The sequence below is a fragment of the Colletotrichum gloeosporioides genome (genome assembly GCF_011800055.1).
Source record: "Colletotrichum gloeosporioides strain Lc1 chromosome Unknown consensus_92, whole genome shotgun sequence".
NCBI lineage: Eukaryota > Fungi > Ascomycota > Sordariomycetes > Glomerellales > Glomerellaceae > Colletotrichum > Colletotrichum gloeosporioides.
Window position 1 is genome coordinate 25473 of NW_025544737.1, and position 18352 is coordinate 43824.

At 53.4% G+C, this 18352-nt stretch overlaps 2 protein-coding genes across 2 annotated transcripts; both read left to right on the forward strand.

Moving 5' to 3' along the window:
• Positions 1-622: 622 nt before the first annotated feature.
• On the forward strand, positions 623-10411 carry GCG54_00008941 (Protein CSF1; the record flags this gene model as incomplete). Its single annotated transcript, XM_045408896.1, has 3 exons — positions 623-678; positions 738-773; positions 829-10411. The coding sequence occupies 3 exons, from the start codon at positions 623-625 to the stop codon at positions 10409-10411; spliced, it is 9675 nt and encodes a 3224-aa protein (XP_045257812.1).
• A 1713-nt stretch (positions 10412-12124) lies between these two features.
• On the forward strand, positions 12125-18143 carry GCG54_00008942 (Elongation factor 2; the record flags this gene model as incomplete). The annotated part of the gene is made up of 8 exons (XM_045408897.1): positions 12125-12132; positions 12373-13062; positions 13163-14945; positions 15665-15714; positions 15768-15889; positions 15941-16549; positions 16729-17753; positions 17811-18143. The coding sequence occupies 8 exons, from the start codon at positions 12125-12127 to the stop codon at positions 18141-18143; spliced, it is 4620 nt and encodes a 1539-aa protein (XP_045257813.1).
• Between the last annotated feature and the right edge of the window lie 209 nt (positions 18144-18352).

Consider the following 18352-nt stretch of genomic DNA (forward strand, 5'->3'; position numbering starts at 1 on the left):
CCTTAGGTAAGGTACCTAGGTAGTAGGTGCGGATACCTACCTTACCTACCACTTCCGCCTGCCTTAGGTACTTGCCTTACCTCAGGCACTTAGCGCGAGACAACAGCCCCATCACATGGATGCGCTGGAGGGCAGGAAGCTGGTTCACAGTCCGGGCGCCTTCCATGCATCACTGAACCTACCTTACCAACGTATGAATCGTGGGTGGGCACCTACGCTTTGCATTTGATCTGCATTGGTTGGATCCCGAGCTTCCATCCCGTCCCAGCTTTCCGCTACCTCACCTCACCAACCGCAACTGACCGCAGCACACCTCACCGTATATGCTCTCTCTTGCCTGCTCAACATTACAACCCGACTCGACTTCTCGATCCCCCATAATCCGAACGCGATCCCCTCCAAATGCTCCATCTCGCGGACTGCTAGCACTGCTTGCGACTGCTTGCTAGCTCCGTGCTGGTGCTCCTCGGACAACACCACCACACTTGCACCAATCTCCCCTGCGACCTGCGACCACGAACACCCGAACCCACACGAGAGACATGGCAGAAGAGTAGATCGAGACCCTCTGAATTCGATGCCACCGCTTGAGTCTTGCCGCTTCTGAGGATCCCGTTCTGCAATGGCGCAAGAAGGGGAGCCCAATCCCGCTCCGGCGGGAACGCCAGCCTTCAACGGGTACATGACGCGATTTGACATGATAATGCTTCGCCAATGCTGACCGCTGATCCTTACAGGGAGTTTCTGGCCTACATGCTCGTCTGCGCTGCTCTGTGAGAATCGACAACTCTTTGGCAAACAACGCGACCAATTGCTTACTCTCCCCAGTGCCGTCTTCTTTCTCCTTTACTTCAACCGAGCCTTCGGATCCCTACTTTCGTGGGGCATACGCACCTACACTTGGCACCGCTACCGCATTTACCTCGACATCCAGGCGTTACAGGTCTCCCTTCTCGGCGGCCGCATATTCTTTACCGGCCTGCGGTATCACGGCAATAACGAAACCTTTCTCGTTCAACATGGCTACGTCACTTGGAGGTACTGGTTGCGCCGTGTGCGCGAGGTGGACATCAAAGCTTCGGCACAGCAGCAAGCTGAACAGGCATCATTTCTCACAAATGGACGTCACTCAAACCTTCCTTGCAGGGTGACCATGTCTCTAGTTGGCTTGGAGTGGTTCATCTACAATCGAAGCCCGGCATACGACAGCGTTTTGGCTGGACTCAAGGAACCGACCGCTGCCGAGAACGTGTCAACGGCCTTCGAGTCTAAAGAAGAGACGGCGTCTCTCAGAAATCGAGGGCAGAGGGAATCCGAGAAGTCAGATCGCTCACAAGATGCCCCTGAAAAGGAAGCTCCTGGAGCTGCGCTTCTTTCCAGAATAGGAAATACTCTAGGTCGCCGTGGCTCTTCCGCCAGCCAAATTAGCACACCTTCTGATGTGCCTGAAGGAAGTAATGAGGCCACTCAGCCCGACTCCGACCTACCCTTCCTGCTGCAGCTATTCCCTATCTTCGTTACTTGCCAAAAAGCGGCGGTGGTCTTGGGAAACGACAACACGAAGGCCATCTTGATTGTCAAAGCCGATGGACTGTCAGGCGAAATCGATGCCTCAAAAACGTCAACGCCCGACCCGTACAAACAGATCTTCAAGATCAAATTCCAGCATCCCATTGTAGAGATGAGAGAAAATGACGACTTCAAAGAGGACCAGGCCGCCAGGGCAAGTCGAGAAAAACTAGTAGCCCAGGAACCTAGTCCGACTTACAAGACATCATTTTTCAAGAGACAACGGCGCCGTGCACTGGGCACTTTGAGGAATCTGGTCCCGTACTGGCGCAAATCGGTCGAGTCCTTCTCGTTGGGTTCTAGGAGCCCTCTTACGACAGCCGTATCGCAGATACCTGGGTCCAGTCATTGGCAAGGTTTGGCACGATATCTTGACGAGGACGAACAGGATGCCAGATTGCGTTGGGCTGGCGTAGAATACGCCGCCGAGTCGACCATCGTAGACAGTCCTGAGGCAACGTTGACAATCTACTGGGACGTTGTCGGAAAGGTCACAGCGGAAGCCGCGAGACGACAGTCTAAAGACACGAGCACAGCAACGTACATCAATGGCGATGAAGCCCCGGCTTGGGGAATGATCCTCGCCATCAAGGGTGGAATTGTAAACTACGGGCCATGGGCTGACCGCCAGAGGGCCGATCTTCAGCGTGTTTTTGTGCCCAGTCTATCCAAGGACGCAATTCCTGCGACCCCTCTTGCAGAGGGTGCGTACCGTGTTCCTACCCAGTTCAAGTTATACGTCGAATTGGACGAAGAGGTGACACTACGCATACCAATACGAGAGGATTCCAAGAACTGGAGATGGAAAGGAAAGGAGCCTCCCATGAAAACGACACCCCCGCAGCAGCAACGGCGGAAACAACGAAATCGGGCCAAGAAAGACATGAAGCCTGATGCCGCCCCTCTGCGTCCCGGCGGTTGGCTTGATTTCATCGTCCCTGGCAATTCGACAATCTCTTTCACAATGGACATGCTGGCCAGCGCAACCGGGTACCAAATGAAATTAGACGTTGATCTGCCTAGTACTGAGCTTGCAAGTAGCGTTAATCATGAGCTCCTGTGGCGCTCAGGGGCTCAGCGCATATCCTGCGATTTATCTACGCCCCTGAAGTGGAACTCATTGAGATCCTGGTACTTCAACGTCGTCGCAGACGAATTGGAATTGTTCATTCTCAGGGACCATGTCTTCCTTCTGATTGACTTGGTCGACGACTGGGCCACAGGTCCGCCAGCCGAGTACCTGGTGTTTACTCCCTTCAGATACTATCTCAACTTGGACCTCCGCAACGTCAAGTTGTATCTGAACATCAACGACGGCAACATCATCAATAACCCCACTGACTTGGACGATAATGCGTATGTCATAGCTCAGAGCCCGTCCCTGGTAACGAATGTTTGCATTCCTATCGACAAATTTCGGCCCAGCATCAACGCAGTCTCTTTTGCTCTCGGTGCGGAGGCTTTCAAATTGTCTTTGCATGTGCCACCGTGGAACACACAAGCGGCGTTCATCACATCGAAAGAGATTGGCCACGGTGAGAATTTCGAGCTTGACGGAAAGTATCATTACAACGCCACGACGTCGCCAGCCAATATTGATACACTGACCCTGAACATGGGTGTACAATCGCCCACCATAACCCTGTATGGCTTTCTGATACGATACTTTCTGGTGCTGAAGGACAACTACCTTGGAGACTACATTCACTTCAAAACTCTGGAAGAGTATCAGGAACTTTTAAGAGCGAAAGAACTTAATCCTGACGCGGAGTTGGCAACACGACCGCCGCCGAAGAAATCAAACGATTTAGACGTCATTCTGTGTGTCAAGGTTGATGACCCTCGCATACTACTGCCTGCCAATCTGTACTCCAGCCAGCGCCACGTTCAAATCGAGACCGCTGGCCTGTCGTTAGATCTCCGTTTCACGAATTACTACATGGATCTGCAGGTCAACCTCAATCCTCTGAACCTGTCTCTCGGAAACACAGAATCAGGCATGGAGACGCCAATAAGTGCAGTATCAAGCACGCAAATCTTCGTCGACGGTATCACGATTTATGGCCATCGTTTGTTTGGACTCCCTCCCACAGAACCGACATACCTGTGTAATTGGGATATTTCTGTTGGAACAGTCTCAGGCGAATGTTCGACCGACTTTCTGACTGCATTGATCAGTGGAGGCAAGGCCTTCGCGTTCGAGTTCGACGACGACGAGAATGCCTTGATACCGCTTTCGTCAATTGTTGTGTACGATGTCACCTTCTTGAGGGTAGCTGTGCAAGCCGTTCGCGTCTGGTGTCATGTGGAAGACGCAGCATTCTTTTTCTCTACCGGCACGCTTGACGTTAAGTTCAATGATTGGGCTCGAACGCATTACTCCAGACGTGCAGACATCAAGATCCCCGATATTCAGGTTTCGTGTGTTAACTCCGAGTCTGCCATGCGACACAAGTGGAAAGCTCAGCACGGCGTTGAGACCGATGCCTTTTTCCAAGCCTCTATCCGAGTGGCCATAATCGGAAGAAAGTTCCATTTTTCTGAAGAGCGCAAGTTGCAACAGGAACTCATTCGCCGTGAAGATCAGCGGACAGGTCGCACCGAATTCCTGTTGCTGCCCAGCATCTTGGAGGAGATGCTCCCTGATCAACAAGATCCTCCTGCCCAAGGATTCCCGCCAGTTCCCCATCCAACGGTCTTGGACGGCACCATCGGAGATCAAAGATCTTTTGATAGCCGGTCAACTTTCAGCCGCAGCCGGCGTCTTCGCCACAAGAGTTCCTTCCTGTCCACCGCCACTACTAGTTCCAGCAACAGCAGCGTGGTGAGGCCAAGAAGCTCAGTCAGGTCACGGGCGAAGTCCAGGCAATCTGATCTTCTCTATCCTGACAGCCCTGAAGTAGGAAAGCGGCATCCCCAACACCAGCGTGATATCTCAGCCTCAACTGGTCGCCACTCCGCATTCTACAGTGCTGTCGGGGATTTGCAACGAGATACGAATTACCACTCGTCTGTGGCTTTCTCCAGCCAATTTTTCACCCCACCATTCCCTCTCGAGAGCATCCGGCCAGATACATCGGAAGCTGTCATGCAAAGCATCGAGATGGACGAAAAGCAGTCAGCATTCGGCTTCTCGAAATTTGACCTGGATGATATTGACCCGGACTCCTTGACAGAAGACCGTGCTCAAAACAGCATTATAATCGAAATACCCTCGGGGGTGACCGCATTTCTCAATCCTGCTGCTGTACGGCATGCCTCTTTGCTCATTGCAGCACTGCAGCCAAGTGAGCCGGAAAGCATTCTCGACAGTCTACAGATCGCGTCAATGACCGACATCTTCGACCATCAAAAGAAGAAGAAGGTTGCGGGTGAAATCACGGACGTAATGCTCAGGATCCCCAAAGCCAGCATCCGGTTTCTAAACTCTTCGTCTGTGGATCATCTCAATCCCGGAGGCGAGGAACAAGACCAGTATGATGTGTCGTTGTCAAAACTCTCGTTATGTCTCCGATCAAGTGAGGCTTGGGAAGACCCAGAAGAGCCGGTGAAGAGCAGCAAAAGGTCATCGGTTCTACTTAAGCTCGGATCTGCCGAGGTGTCTGCTTCGGAGCGATTGTCCGGGGCGGAAGAAAATCAAGCAGCCTTCATGGCCCAAATCGAGCGGGTAATGCTGTCACTGGGCTCAAAGGACGTCACCTACATTGACGCAGATATTGGTGGCATCAAAAGCAGCACTGCATCGGAGAAGATCGAGTATCTGGCTTCGCTAATACATCGGACTGGCAGCGTTGCTTCAGAGCTAGGAGAGGTGCTAAGCCAGACCATATTTCGACATGAAGATCGGATCAAGCACTTCGTCTACAAGCTCATGACAGATGGCCATCCAGTTGGCGATCCATCCTTTCTGACGCGCCCTTCAGCGGTCTTACGATCGGCATCAGAACATCTCCGGACCTATGATTCATGGAAGATGGCCGCCCGGCTGCGTCAGATATGGACCAGAATGCCAGCCAGCTTTAGAGACGATCTACAAATCAATTGTTTGTCCGGCTCGGTGACTCCGCTACCCGATGCCTCTCAGCGAGTGATCGATGCTTTCCAACGATGGCGCAGCTGGGATCTATATGACGTAGCAGGTTCCGAGCTGATCAGAAACGTATTCGGTCAGATGAACGCTACTGGCAACTCTGCAACGCCTGACTTACCCATTCTGGCTACTCTTCGGTTGAGGGACATACAACTGCTTTTGGATCCCGGGCCGAAGGAAAACCGGATCGTTTTCGCTGATTTGACAACGAGGTTGGAGAGGAAGATTGTCGTTTCTCATGAACAGTCGGAGAGCCCTAAAAACATGACCGTTCTGAACGTTTACTGCGGAGAAGCGGCCGTTATGCTGAATTGGGAGCTCTGCGAGTTAGCTGAAGACGTTCTCCGCCTATACAACAAATCGAGCCGGGCAGCAAAGCCACGAAAACAGCCACAACAGAGCACGCCTTCGGAAAACAAGATGAAGTCCCAGGACGCCTTCCATGTTGTTCTGGCTGTGGGGCGTGGGTCTGTCGAAATCGACACCATCAATCTAAGCGCTACATCCCTAGGCCACAATCTGAAAGCATCTTGCTTGATCGATGGGTACGAAAAGACCGGCTCATCCATCAACTTCATTTTGAGCTGTGATGCAGTTACGTCAAGATTGCACCATCGATCCGAGCTCTTGGGGATGTTCCAATTGAGAGACCCGAGCGTGTTTATTTCTCACGAGCTACTGGAGACAGACACTACGTCGTGTCACACAATCAAATCCACGGCCAGCAGTCGCAATTTGACTCTGGCTGTGAAGCAAGATCCTCTCTTTCTCGTGGAAGTGGTCGATTATCTGGTCAAGGACGAGTTTACCCAAATTCATAAGCTTCAAAAGCAGCTGCCAGAGTCACCGGCGCCTCGGCGCGATAGCATCAAGATAGCCGAACGACTCTCTTCTTTCCGGGTCAACGTTGCGATGTTCCTAGACGAGTACCTCATAAGCGTACCACTCCTCCAGTCCATGACATACAACATCTCTGGCGTTGTGGCACGAGCAGCAGTGGCTGCCAATTTTGGAAAGGAGCTTATCTTCGACTTCGATGTGAAGGAAAACTCGCACGAGATCCGGATGGACGTAAAAAATCAGCCTCGCAGCATTTCACTTCTACGCATCCCACCCACGAACGGCCGGATTGTTAGCCATATGGGCCAGGAAGAGCATTCAGTGTCGGTATTCGGCTCTGTGGAGCTAATGCAACTCGATGCTTCCGCGGTTTACAGCTTGCTGCGGGCATTAAACAGACCGCAGATCTCCAGTGCCGTCACTGAATTGCAAGAGAGCACCAAGGCCATCCAAGAGCATATCAGCGAAATCTTCGGCGAGACGCCTTCTGCCGCGCCCAAGGAGACTTCTCCGCCACCGTCGACATCAAATCTTGTCTACACAATCCATCTCACCTTGGCTGGCATCGAAATGTTTGGAAAGACACCGCTAGTCTCAGAAAACGACCCAACAGCATGCTTGTCCTTTGCCTTGGATCGAGTGCATCTGGAAGTCTCGAATCGGCACGAGTCCCATGGGCCAATCTTGGCGCAGCCCGAGCTACATGTCAACCTGCGGCAGATCTTGATTGACGTACAAAAGGGCAAAGACAACGCGATGAGATCTTGCGGCAGCCTTGCTCTGGGAGCTCTGATTTCAGCAAACACACGTCCCACAGAGGACGGCAGAGAAGAGAGATCCTTCAACTTCAGGAGCGACGGGCTTGAAATCAATCTATCACCCGAGACTGTATCAACGGTGGTTGCTGCGCTAGGTTACATGGGCGACAAAATCAAAGATCTCGATACCTCTCGAGAGCTTGAGTATCTACGCAAAATTCGGCAAACCAGACCACGCATTGCGATCAACGATCAAGAGGAGATGGAGGAACCGGACATTATTGACTCCTTTCTCTCGTCTATTGTTTACCGATTTGAAGTGCGCGACACTCAAGTTTGCTGGCTCGTTGGAGATCCTTCGGACGACTTAATGCCACTTGCAGGGAACAAAGAAGACCTAATCCTATCAGTTCAATTGGTCAGCTTTGGAACACGCCAGACAAAGTCAGCCAGACTCACCATCGAGAACTTCCAGCTTCAAATGGTTCCTCCGGGTCAAGACAGGAGCCTCAGGTCTCTTCACTCGGCTTTGCTTCCGGAGGTCGTTTTTAACATCGCATACGTCTCCAACCCCAACACGCGCCGCTTGGCGTTCCAGGCAGTTGGCAAGTCGCTTGATCTTCGTCTAACCTCGGGCTTCATCATTCCTGCGGCCATATTGAATGACTCCATCGGGCTCTCAATCAAGAATGTGCAGCGTGCATCGCAAAATTGGACCACGGGAACAGCTCCTGCCAAAGTCGACAAGATAGAGAAGGTCGAAGAGCCGGCTCCCCCGAGACGCAGTGTCTTCGGCACCAAACGTCTAGAATCTCTTTTGGTAGACGCTGACTTCTCGGGTGCTGTGGTTTACGTGTCTGGCAAGAAACCGACGGATGGGCTTCGTGGAAATTCAAGAACTGGCAGGCCTTCCTTGGCCGGAAAATATGGCCAGTTCAGCACTGATGACTCCGGCAGCAGCACTGTGCTCAGGACTCCAGGTCTGGCCTGGAAATTCGAGTATCGCGACAACGGCCGCGAAGATCCTTCCCTGTACGGCGAAATCAAGATCGACGCATCGAGCAATATCTTGTATCCCTCCGTTGTGCCATTAATCATGGATATGACAACGAGCGTTAAAGAGGTTGTCAGCAAGGACACAGATGCTCCGGCGGTTCAGACTCCTGCAGCATCCAAGCCCAAACCTGGCAACGAGGATAACATTCTCACTGCCGACCCGAACGCCGTCATTGGTCGTCTCAAATTGAACCTCGGTCTTCGAATATGTCGTCAAGAGTTTTCACTCAGTTGTCAGCCCATCGCCCGCGTTGCTGCCACAACCTGTTTTGACGACATCTACTTCACCGTCAACACCGTACGATCCGTGGAACAAGGCAACTTCTTCTCCATATCAGGCGCGTTCTCCAAGCTCCAAGCGTCCGTTCAGCATGTATATTCCCGAGAGTCGACGGGGAGCTTTGACGTTGACTCGATTGTGCTATCGTTGATGAACAGCAAACACGTCAGCGGAACCAGTGGCGTGTCTGCTATTCTCAAAGTGAGCCCTATGAATGTTTCAATCAACGCCAAACAGCTTCAGGACTTCTTGCTTTTCCGCGAGATCTGGTATCCTAACGAACTTCGAAACACGACTACGGCCCCAGTGGCAAAGCTTAACACAGAGACGTCGCAAGGCCACTTGGTTCAAAGATACCAGCAGGTGGCTGCAACTGCGGCGTTCCCTTGGACAGCAACAGTATCGATTGCCTCTTTGAACGTCGGCGTCGATATGGGTCAAGCCATTGGCAAATCCATTTTCGCCATCAAAGAATTCTGGGTTTCATCGAAGAAGACATCAGACTGGGAGCAAAATCTCTGCCTTGGTTTCGAAAGAATTGGCATCGACTGCACCGGCAGATTGAGTGGCTTTATTGCCCTCCAAAAATTTCAGCTTCGGACGTCAATCCAATGGCCTGAGAGAGAGCAAGCGCTCAACGAAACACCTCTTGTTCAAGCATCGCTTGGCTTCAGCCAATTTCGAGTGAAGGCAGCGTTTGACTACCAAGCGTTCCTCGTAGCCGACATCACATCTCTGCAGCTTCTCATGTACAACGTTCGTCGCAGTCTCGAAGGCAGCGGAGACCGGTTGGTGGCCATCTTTGACGGAGACGCGGTACAGGTTTTTGGCACCACGACATCTGCAGCGCAAGGTGTTGCTCTTTACCAGGCAGTGCAGAAGCTGATACAAGAACGAAGGGCCAACTTCGAAATGTCCTTGCAAGAAATCGAGAAGTTCATGCGGAGACGGTCTTATGGGAACACTGCGGCGTCTCCTCATCTGACAAGCTTGCCGAAGTTCCGAGAAGAAGATACGTTGTCAAAGTCACCTATCTCCCTCGACACCGATGTTGTGGTGACGCTCAAGGCCCTGAATCTTGGTGTATTTCCGAGCACGTTTTCGGACCACCAAGTGTTCAAAATGGAAGCTCTGGATGCGGAAGCAAGATTCGCCGCAAGCATTGAACAACGGCGCGTCCACAGCATCTTGGGGCTCACGCTCGGTCAATTGCGTATTGGACTCGCCGGCGTCCGAAATATTGAGGCGCCGAAGACGCTTAGTGAAATTTCTGTGGAGGACGTGGTCGAGAGAGCCACAGGGTCTCGTGGTGGAACCATTCTGAAGGTGCCCAAGGTGGGTGCAGTCATGCAAACATGGCAAACGCCGAATCAAAATCGCATCGACTACATTTTCAAGAGCGCATTCGAGGGCAAAGTCGAGGTGGGATGGAACTACTCGCGCATCAGCTATATCAGAGGGATGTGGGCCAATCACGCAAAGTCGCTAGAGCAGACTTGGGGCAAAGAGCTCCCGCTCACGGCCATCAAGGTGACGGGCGTGCCAGATACAGAGGAGCAGCAGGTGGGAGGCTCATCGCAGCAAAAGATCACGGCCGAGGTGAACGTGCCGCAGTCGAAGTACGACTATGTGGCACTGGAACCGCCCATTATCGAGACACCCCAGTTGAGGGATATGGGAGAGGCAACGCCGCCGCTAGAATGGATTGGCCTTCACCGAGACCGGCTGCCCAACCTGACGCATCAGATCGTCATCGTAGCTCTACTTGAGTTGGCCGGCGAGGTGGAAGATGCGTACTCTAAAATCTTGGGATCATAAAACCCAGCGTTGAGTCACTCGGCGTGTACTATAAGTACCTAAGCTTTGGGGGTTGTTTGCAGTTTTGGTTCGGCGTTAAGGGAGTTTGCGGGGAATGAGCTTGATGCGTGCCTCACGTACACACCAGACGCGAACATGGAAGTCCCGTCTTATCTTAGTAATCATATATCCCAATCGCATTCCTCACAGAATGCATCATGTGACTAGACCTTGCCCCGCCACCAATACAGACCTTCTCGGTGTGCTCTGTGACGTGGCCCGGATCCAACTGAGTGTACAGATACAGCTCGGTCTGGAAATCCAGTCGTTCGGCGCGCCCTTATTCACAGAATCATTTTGTTTCAGCCGCCGACCGGTTGAATAAATAGTTGCGGCGGAAGGCCGATGACTCCCTGCCGGATAACGCTGGCAGTTGGGCAGAGTTAATCCGGTCAACGTCGTCATTGGGTCATACAGAGGGGTCGAGTCCCAAGGAGGGGGCCGGGCTGCTGATCACACAGCCAGGGCGGGGCTTTGGATTCGCACAGTCTGCCACACTAAGCTGCTTTTTGGGTCTTTCCATTGAAACCACAATCCCAGGATTACTGAGGTGGTTTGGATGGTCTACAGCAGAAAATTTTAAGGCGAGAGAGCATCGAGCTTGGTCTAATTCAAACGGGTTCTGTGTCAAAGATGCGTCTGGCTGGCGACGCCAATAACGAGACCCCGGACGAGCAGCGCCCAGTGTCTGATGAGACACTGAAGCTCGTGTCCGCCGTCCGGACTTTCTGGTGCGAGGGGACCAGGGTTGTTGCCCTTCCATCTTCGCATACCTAGGTAAGTAGGTAGACAAGGTACCTTAGGTAGCACTCCAAGGGCCAGGGAAGGGACCGCTGCTCAGCACAGGCGTTAGACACCCTACCTTACTTTGGGGTGCTTGGGGCCGCCATCGATGCCCGGTCGCTCAGTAGGCACGGGCAGGTACGCGTGAACCATGGGTAGGTGTCTGGGTACTGAGGGGTCAACACAGGCGGGAGCGTATGCAGAGTGTTAATCCTACGGGCAGCAAATGGGGACGGAGTGGCGCCACGGCGAGCAGGCTGATTCAATGGCCGACTCACGCGGCTTTCAGTGGCCGAATGAGCAGGTGCGATCGAAGGGTGCCCACTTTCATCCCACCACACCTAAGGTGGTGAAGGGGTGATGTTTTGCAGTTGCTGTGGTTGGAGAGAGCACTGGTCAGTGGTGGGTGGGGGGAAAAAAAATATGGCAGGAGGGCGAGAGTGGCGGGGTTTTTTTCCTCACTCTCTGGCCGCCCCACCGTACCCATTTTTCTCATCCGGCGAGGGCCAGCGCCCACGCACCCACGGCGTAACAGCACTAACTTTTTTTCCCTCGGGGCAACGTCTGGCACAACCCAACCCACTTCACCTCAAGCAGAGCCTGCACCACTTCCAAATTTTCTCTTCTTCTTCTCCTCCCCATCCCGCCCTTCCCATCATCTCCCCGACGATAAAAGAAGTGGCAGAGGAGCTCAAGTTCCCCTGTCGTTCCTGGAACCGTCGTCTTTCAACCTTCGGCATCTCACAAGCTTTATCTGCTTGCCTCTTTTCTCAAGTAGAAAAAGGTCTCAGCACTCTGTGAGCGCGGGGCAAATTCTTCAACCCCGCTTCGCCCAACTTCAACCTTACACATACCAATTTTTGAAGTGCTCGCCGAGCCACCGCCGTCAAAATGGTCAAGTGAGTCCACTCTTGTTGCCTGCTCCTGTTCTCGTCGTCGTTGGCAATCTCGCCCGCGCTTTTGCCCTTTTTACCGCGGCGATGGGCAATTCCTTGATGATGCCGAGTTGGCACGCTGCGGCACCTACGCTATTGAGGAATGCCACTCCCTACCCCGACTTGCAGCAACAACACCTCACCTTTTCGGAGATAAGCTTTCATCGCTGCTTCAGTTGGCTGACTATGGCATCACTATCACAGCTTCACGATCGAGGAGATCCGGCAGCTTATGGACAAGCCCACCAACGTCCGTAACATGTCCGTCATTGCCCACGTCGACCACGGAAAGTCCACCCTTACCGATTCCCTCCTGTCCAAGGCCGGTATCATCTCCACCGCCAAGGCAGGAGACGCAAGAGCAACGGATACACGTGCAGATGAACAGGAACGTGGTATCACTATCAAGTCTACTGCCATCTCTCTGTACCACGGCGTCGACCCCGAGGATGTCAAGGATATCGTCGGCCAGAAGACCGATGGTACCGACTTCTTGATCAACCTGATCGACTCTCCCGGTCACGTTGATTTCTCTTCCGAGGTTACTGCTGCCCTCCGTGTCACTGACGGTGCTCTCGTCGTCGTCGACACCGTCGAGGGTGTCTGCGTTCAGACCGAGACTGTCCTGCGTCAGGCTCTCGGTGAGCGCATCAAGCCCGTCGTCATCATCAACAAGGTCGACCGTGCTCTTCTCGAGCTTCAGGTGTCCAAGGAGGACCTGTACCAGTCCTTCTCTCGTACCATCGAGTCCGTCAACGTCATCATCTCCACCTACTTCGACAAGTCTCTCGGTGACGTCCAGGTCTACCCCTACAAGGGAACCATCGCCTTCGGTTCCGGTCTGCACGGCTGGGCCTTCACCGTCCGCCAGTTTGCCGTCCGCTACGCCAAGAAGTTCGGTGTTGACCGCAACAAGATGATGGAGAGGCAAGTTGACACAGAACTTACTCGTTGAATTTCATTTTTTATTTTTTTGCTAACCCTCTCCTTCTAGACTTTGGGGTGACAGCTACTTCAACCCGCATACCAAGAAGTGGACGAGCAAGGGCACCCACGAGGGCAAGCCTCTGGAGCGTGCGTTCAACCAGTTCATCTTGGACCCCATTTTCAAGATTTTCTCCGCTGTCATGAACTTCAAGAAGGATGAGGTTACCACCCTTCTCTCCAAGCTTGACCTCAAGCTCGCCACTGAGGACAAGGACAAGGAGGGCAAGCAGCTCCTCAAGGCTGTCATGCGCACTTTCCTTCCCGCTGCCGACGCTCTTCTGGAGATGATGATTCTCCACCTTCCTTCCCCCGTCACGGCCCAGAAGTACCGTGCCGAGACTCTGTATGAGGGTCCCCCCGATGATGAGGCTGCCCTTGCCATTCGTGACTGTGACCCCAAGGGTCCTCTCATGCTCTACGTCTCCAAGATGGTTCCCACCTCCGACAAGGGACGTTTCTACGCCTTCGGTCGTGTCTTCGCCGGTACCGTCCGCTCCGGTCTGAAGGTCCGCATCCAGGGACCCAACTACGTCCCTGGCAAGAAGGAGGACCTTTTCATCAAGGCCATCCAGCGTACCGTCCTGATGATGGGTGGTAAGGTCGAGGCCATCGACGACATGCCTGCCGGTAACATTGTCGGTCTGGTCGGTATTGACCAGTTCCTTCTCAAGTCTGGTACCCTCACCACCAGCGACACCGCCCACAACCTCAAGGTCATGAAGTTCTCCGTCTCCCCCGTCGTGCAGCGCTCCGTCCAGGTCAAGAACGCCCAGGACCTCCCCAAGCTTGTTGAGGGTCTCAAGCGTCTGTCCAAGTCCGACCCTTGCGTCCTCACCTACACTTCTGAGTCTGGTGAGCACGTCGTTGCCGGCGCTGGTGAGCTTCACCTGGAGATTTGCCTGAACGATCTCGAGAACGACCACGCCGGTGTCCCTCTCATCATCTCCGACCCCGTCGTCCAGTACCGCGAGACTGTTGCCGGCAAGTCCAGCATCACTGCTCTGTCCAAGTCTCCCAACAAGCACAACCGTCTGTACATGATCGCCGAGCCCATCGACGAGGAGCTCTCTAAGGAGATCGAGGCTGGCAAGATCGGCCCCCGTGACGATTTCAAGGCTCGTGCTCGTATCCTCGCCGACGACTTCGGCTGGGATGTCACCGACGCCCGCAAGATCTGGACCTTCGGCCCCGACACCACTGGTGCCAACTTGCTCGTTGACCAGACCAAGGCTGTCCAGTACCTCAACGAAATCAAGGACTCCGTCGTCTCTGGTTTCCAGTGGGCCACCCGTGAGGGTCCCGTCGCTGAGGAGCCCATGCGCTCCACTCGCTTCAACATCATGGATGTTACCCTGCACGCCGATGCCATCCACCGTGGTGGTGGTCAGATCATCCCTACTGCCCGTCGTGTTCTCTACGCCGCTGCTCTGCTTGCCGAGCCCGCTCTCCTCGAGCCCGTCTTCTTGGTCGAGATCCAGGTTCCCGAGCAGGCCATGGGTGGTGTCTACGGTGTCCTTACCCGCAGACGTGGTCACGTTTTCAACGAGGAGCAGCGTCCTGGTACTCCTCTCTTCACAATCAAAGCTTACTTGCCCGTCATGGAATCCTTCGGGTTCAATGGCGATTTGCGCCAGGCCACCTCCGGACAGGCTTTCCCTCAGTCCGTCTTTGACCATTGGCAGGTTCTGCCCGGTGGTTCTCCTCTCGATGCCACCTCCAAGGTCGGACAGGTCGTCCAGGAGATGCGTAAGCGTAAGGGTCTCAAGACTGAGGTTCCGGGTGTTGAGAACGTAAGTTTACCCTCGATATCTGTTCACATTGACATGATGCTAACTGTTTTCAGTACTACGACAAGCTGTAAACGCCTTTCCCACGGGTTAATAGAAAATGGCGTTGTGCTTTTCTGGGCACATTTGATGAACTGGGTTTGGTGGATGATATCAAAAATTAAGAGCCCGGTTCTTTCCATAGCTTTTGCGTAGTCTCGGAATGATGACAAACAAGTTCAATATGTCAATTCCTGGAAAGAGTGTGACAATGCCAGTAAGCGGCAGCGTGCGTATGTGCATTGGGAATTGATCAATTGATACACGAGGGCTTGTGCCTGTTTTGACATTAGAGGACCCTGCAAGTTCTCCCATCGGACAGGCACGGACAGCAAGGTAGGCTCTCCTTACCTTACCTAGAGAAGCATGGGTACAGACAGCTACGAAGAGGCCTATGACCTGGAGTGAGCCCACTTAGGTTTAAAGTGGGTCTGTCCTAGCGAGGCGCGAATAAAAAAAAGTTCAGCCTCGCTCCGGGTGCTTCTTGCTTTCTTCAACCACACGATCCGTTTCTCCGGTAGGCGCGAAAATCTCGTTCGTTTGAGGGTTTCCCCCCCGAACAACGACAATGACTTCGTCCCATTTCTTCGACACATCACAAGTATCAGACTTATTGATACAGCAGTGCTGCTTCAACTCCATGGTTTGGCACAGTCCGAATCGCTACCATGTTTTTTCCTCAGGAAGATGGGCCCTTGCTTAAGGCATGGCTCATGAAAAAGCTGCCCGAAGTGTCCGTCTCTCATCATCCCCGTCATACCTTGCATCTTCCCTAACATATGGCAGCTCTGATACCGAGACGGACATCCTGGCAGATTATGTCCTTGCTCTTCTCGCATCCCAGGAAGGAGACGCTGCGCCGATTCGTACGGCTTGCGAAAGCGAGCTGCCGCAATTTCTCAACACAGGTTAGTACCAAAAAAATCTCCGAACAATGCGTCCATTCACTAATGAATTAGATACCGCACCTGACTTTGTCGACGAACTGTTTCGCGTCATTGAATACAAGTCTTACCTGCCCGGCGCACCTTCTCCGCCCAACAAGCGATTCGAGACTGCAGGCGAAATCCGTTACACAGAACCTTCCTCGCACACGAGTCGTTCCGACACATTACCTCAGACTAGTTCGCGAAAGCGCTCATACTATGACAGAGGCGATGTAGACGCGTCGAGCGGTCACGCCGAGAGAGCGTACAAGCAGCCGCGTCGAGGCCAGTGGGACACAAGCTCCATGATGAGAGGAGATGGTGGCACGAATGAGTACCAAACCCAACCAAATGCCAATGGCTATTCGCAGCTCCCAGCTGGGCCTGCGCCATATGATCCCCACTACCCTCAGCCACCCACCGGCCCTCAGGCCTGGCGCGACGCGTCGCCGCGAATGCCGGCCTACTCTCAGGTGCCTCCATATGGAACGCCGCAAGGTCCGAGAAGAAACAGGCAGAAATGCCGTGATTTCGCGACCAAGGGCTATTGCGCTCGTGGAAGCTCCTGTCAGTATGACCACGGCTCTGAGCCGATCTGGTTGCCAGCCAACGATGCTACGAACGGGCCTCCACACCTGGGTGGTAAGTTTCAAATGACTTTGTTTCTTCTTTCCCTACTCGTAGCGTGATGAGAACTCCGTCCGAGCATTTATGCGATGACTTTACAAATTTTATTATAAGGTTGACTACTGAAAGCTACATTGTTATCCTCTTTCTCTCATGGATTCTACCTCGCAGAATATAGACTGATCAGGATGCAGAATTTGATGTCCAGGCTGCAGCTATGATGATGTCGCAGAATTTCCAGGCAATGCAGCAGCTGATGGAGGCTTTCAACGCCGAGAGAGGCGGTCGAGGTGGCAAAAAGGGTCGACAAGGGGCTAAGAGCCGGCGGCGTCAGAACCGAGCCTCGTTCTCAGCGGAGGGTCCTGTCATTGACGAAACAAGGACTACAATCGTTGTGGAGAATATTCCCGACGAGCACATGTCTGAAGAGTCTGTTCGAGAGTTTTTCTCGGAATTCGGCACCATTGAAGACATTTGGATGCAACCGCAGAGAAGGCTTGCGGTTTTGAAGTATGACTCTTGGACGGCCGCCAACGCCGCCTACCGTTCTCCGAAGGTCATCTTTGACAACCGTTTTGTCAGAGTCTTCTGGCATCAGGACGAAAACGAGCAAGCTGCTGCTGCAGCTGGAGCGGATGGCACTGACTTTGGCGGAGAACAGCATCCGGCCGAACCGGAATTCGACATGGAAGAATTTCTACAGAAGCAAGAGGAGGCTCAGAGACTACACCAGGAGAAGATGCAGAAGAAGCAAGAGCTTGACAAGCAACGTCAGGAATTGGAGCATCGTCAAAGGGAGCTGCTCGCGCGACATCGCGAGGAGCAAAAGAAGCTCCAGGCCAGACTGACGGGATCCAAGCGCGGAAGCCCAGAAAATCCCGATGAGGACGCGGGATCATTGAGTTCTGCCCTTCGGGCACAGCTTGCGGCTCTGGAAGACGAGGCTAAGCTCCTTGGTCTAGACCCAAGCGCGATGGACGAGCCAACTCCTTGGTACGCAGCTAGCCGCGGTAGAGGCCGAGGTCGAGGAGGATCTGTGCCACGCGGGCGAGGAGGCTTCGCTCCGCGGGGCAGAGGATCATACCGCGGCGGATACGGAGGCGACGTGCACGCCGCGTATGCGGCTTATTCGTTGGACAACCGTCCCAAGACTGTGTCCCTTACTGGTGTAGACTTCACCTCACCAGAGAAGGACGAGGCTCTGCGGCAGTATCTCCTAGTAAGTTGGCGCATTCTCTGATCAGTGCGCAAGATACGCTAACGAAATTTCGTGAAGGGCATTGGAGAGTTCACCGACATCAACACCACGCCCTCAAATACCCAGGTTACCTTCAAACACCGGAAGACAGCTGAGAAGTTCTATTACGGGCTGACAAACCATGAGATACCTGGCGTCGATTGTAAGCTTGAGCTGTCCTGGGTGGCTGCGTTGGCCAAGAACGCGGCGGAAAACGGCACGTCCAAGTATTCCGGCGCGATGGACCAGGATGTGGCCATAGGAAACGCCGCTCCTAATGGGTCCTCGGCGATCACTCTTGACCAGCAACCTGAACAACAGCCTGAGATGGACTACGATGTTGCAGACGACGACGATTGGGGGGTTGAGTAGGAGAAACACCTGGCGACGAGCGTAGAGCTTTCCTTTGACACAGGAAGTTGCATAGGGGCGAAGCAGGCGAGACTCATGACTGATGATCATCACTGTGCCATAGTACATGAATACCCAAGGTGGCTCTAGAGGGCGTTGGGCAACGTTGCGAGGTTCGTTTACGCTTCAAGTGAATTGACGAAACTCGCAATAAAGCTGTCGCCTAGGGA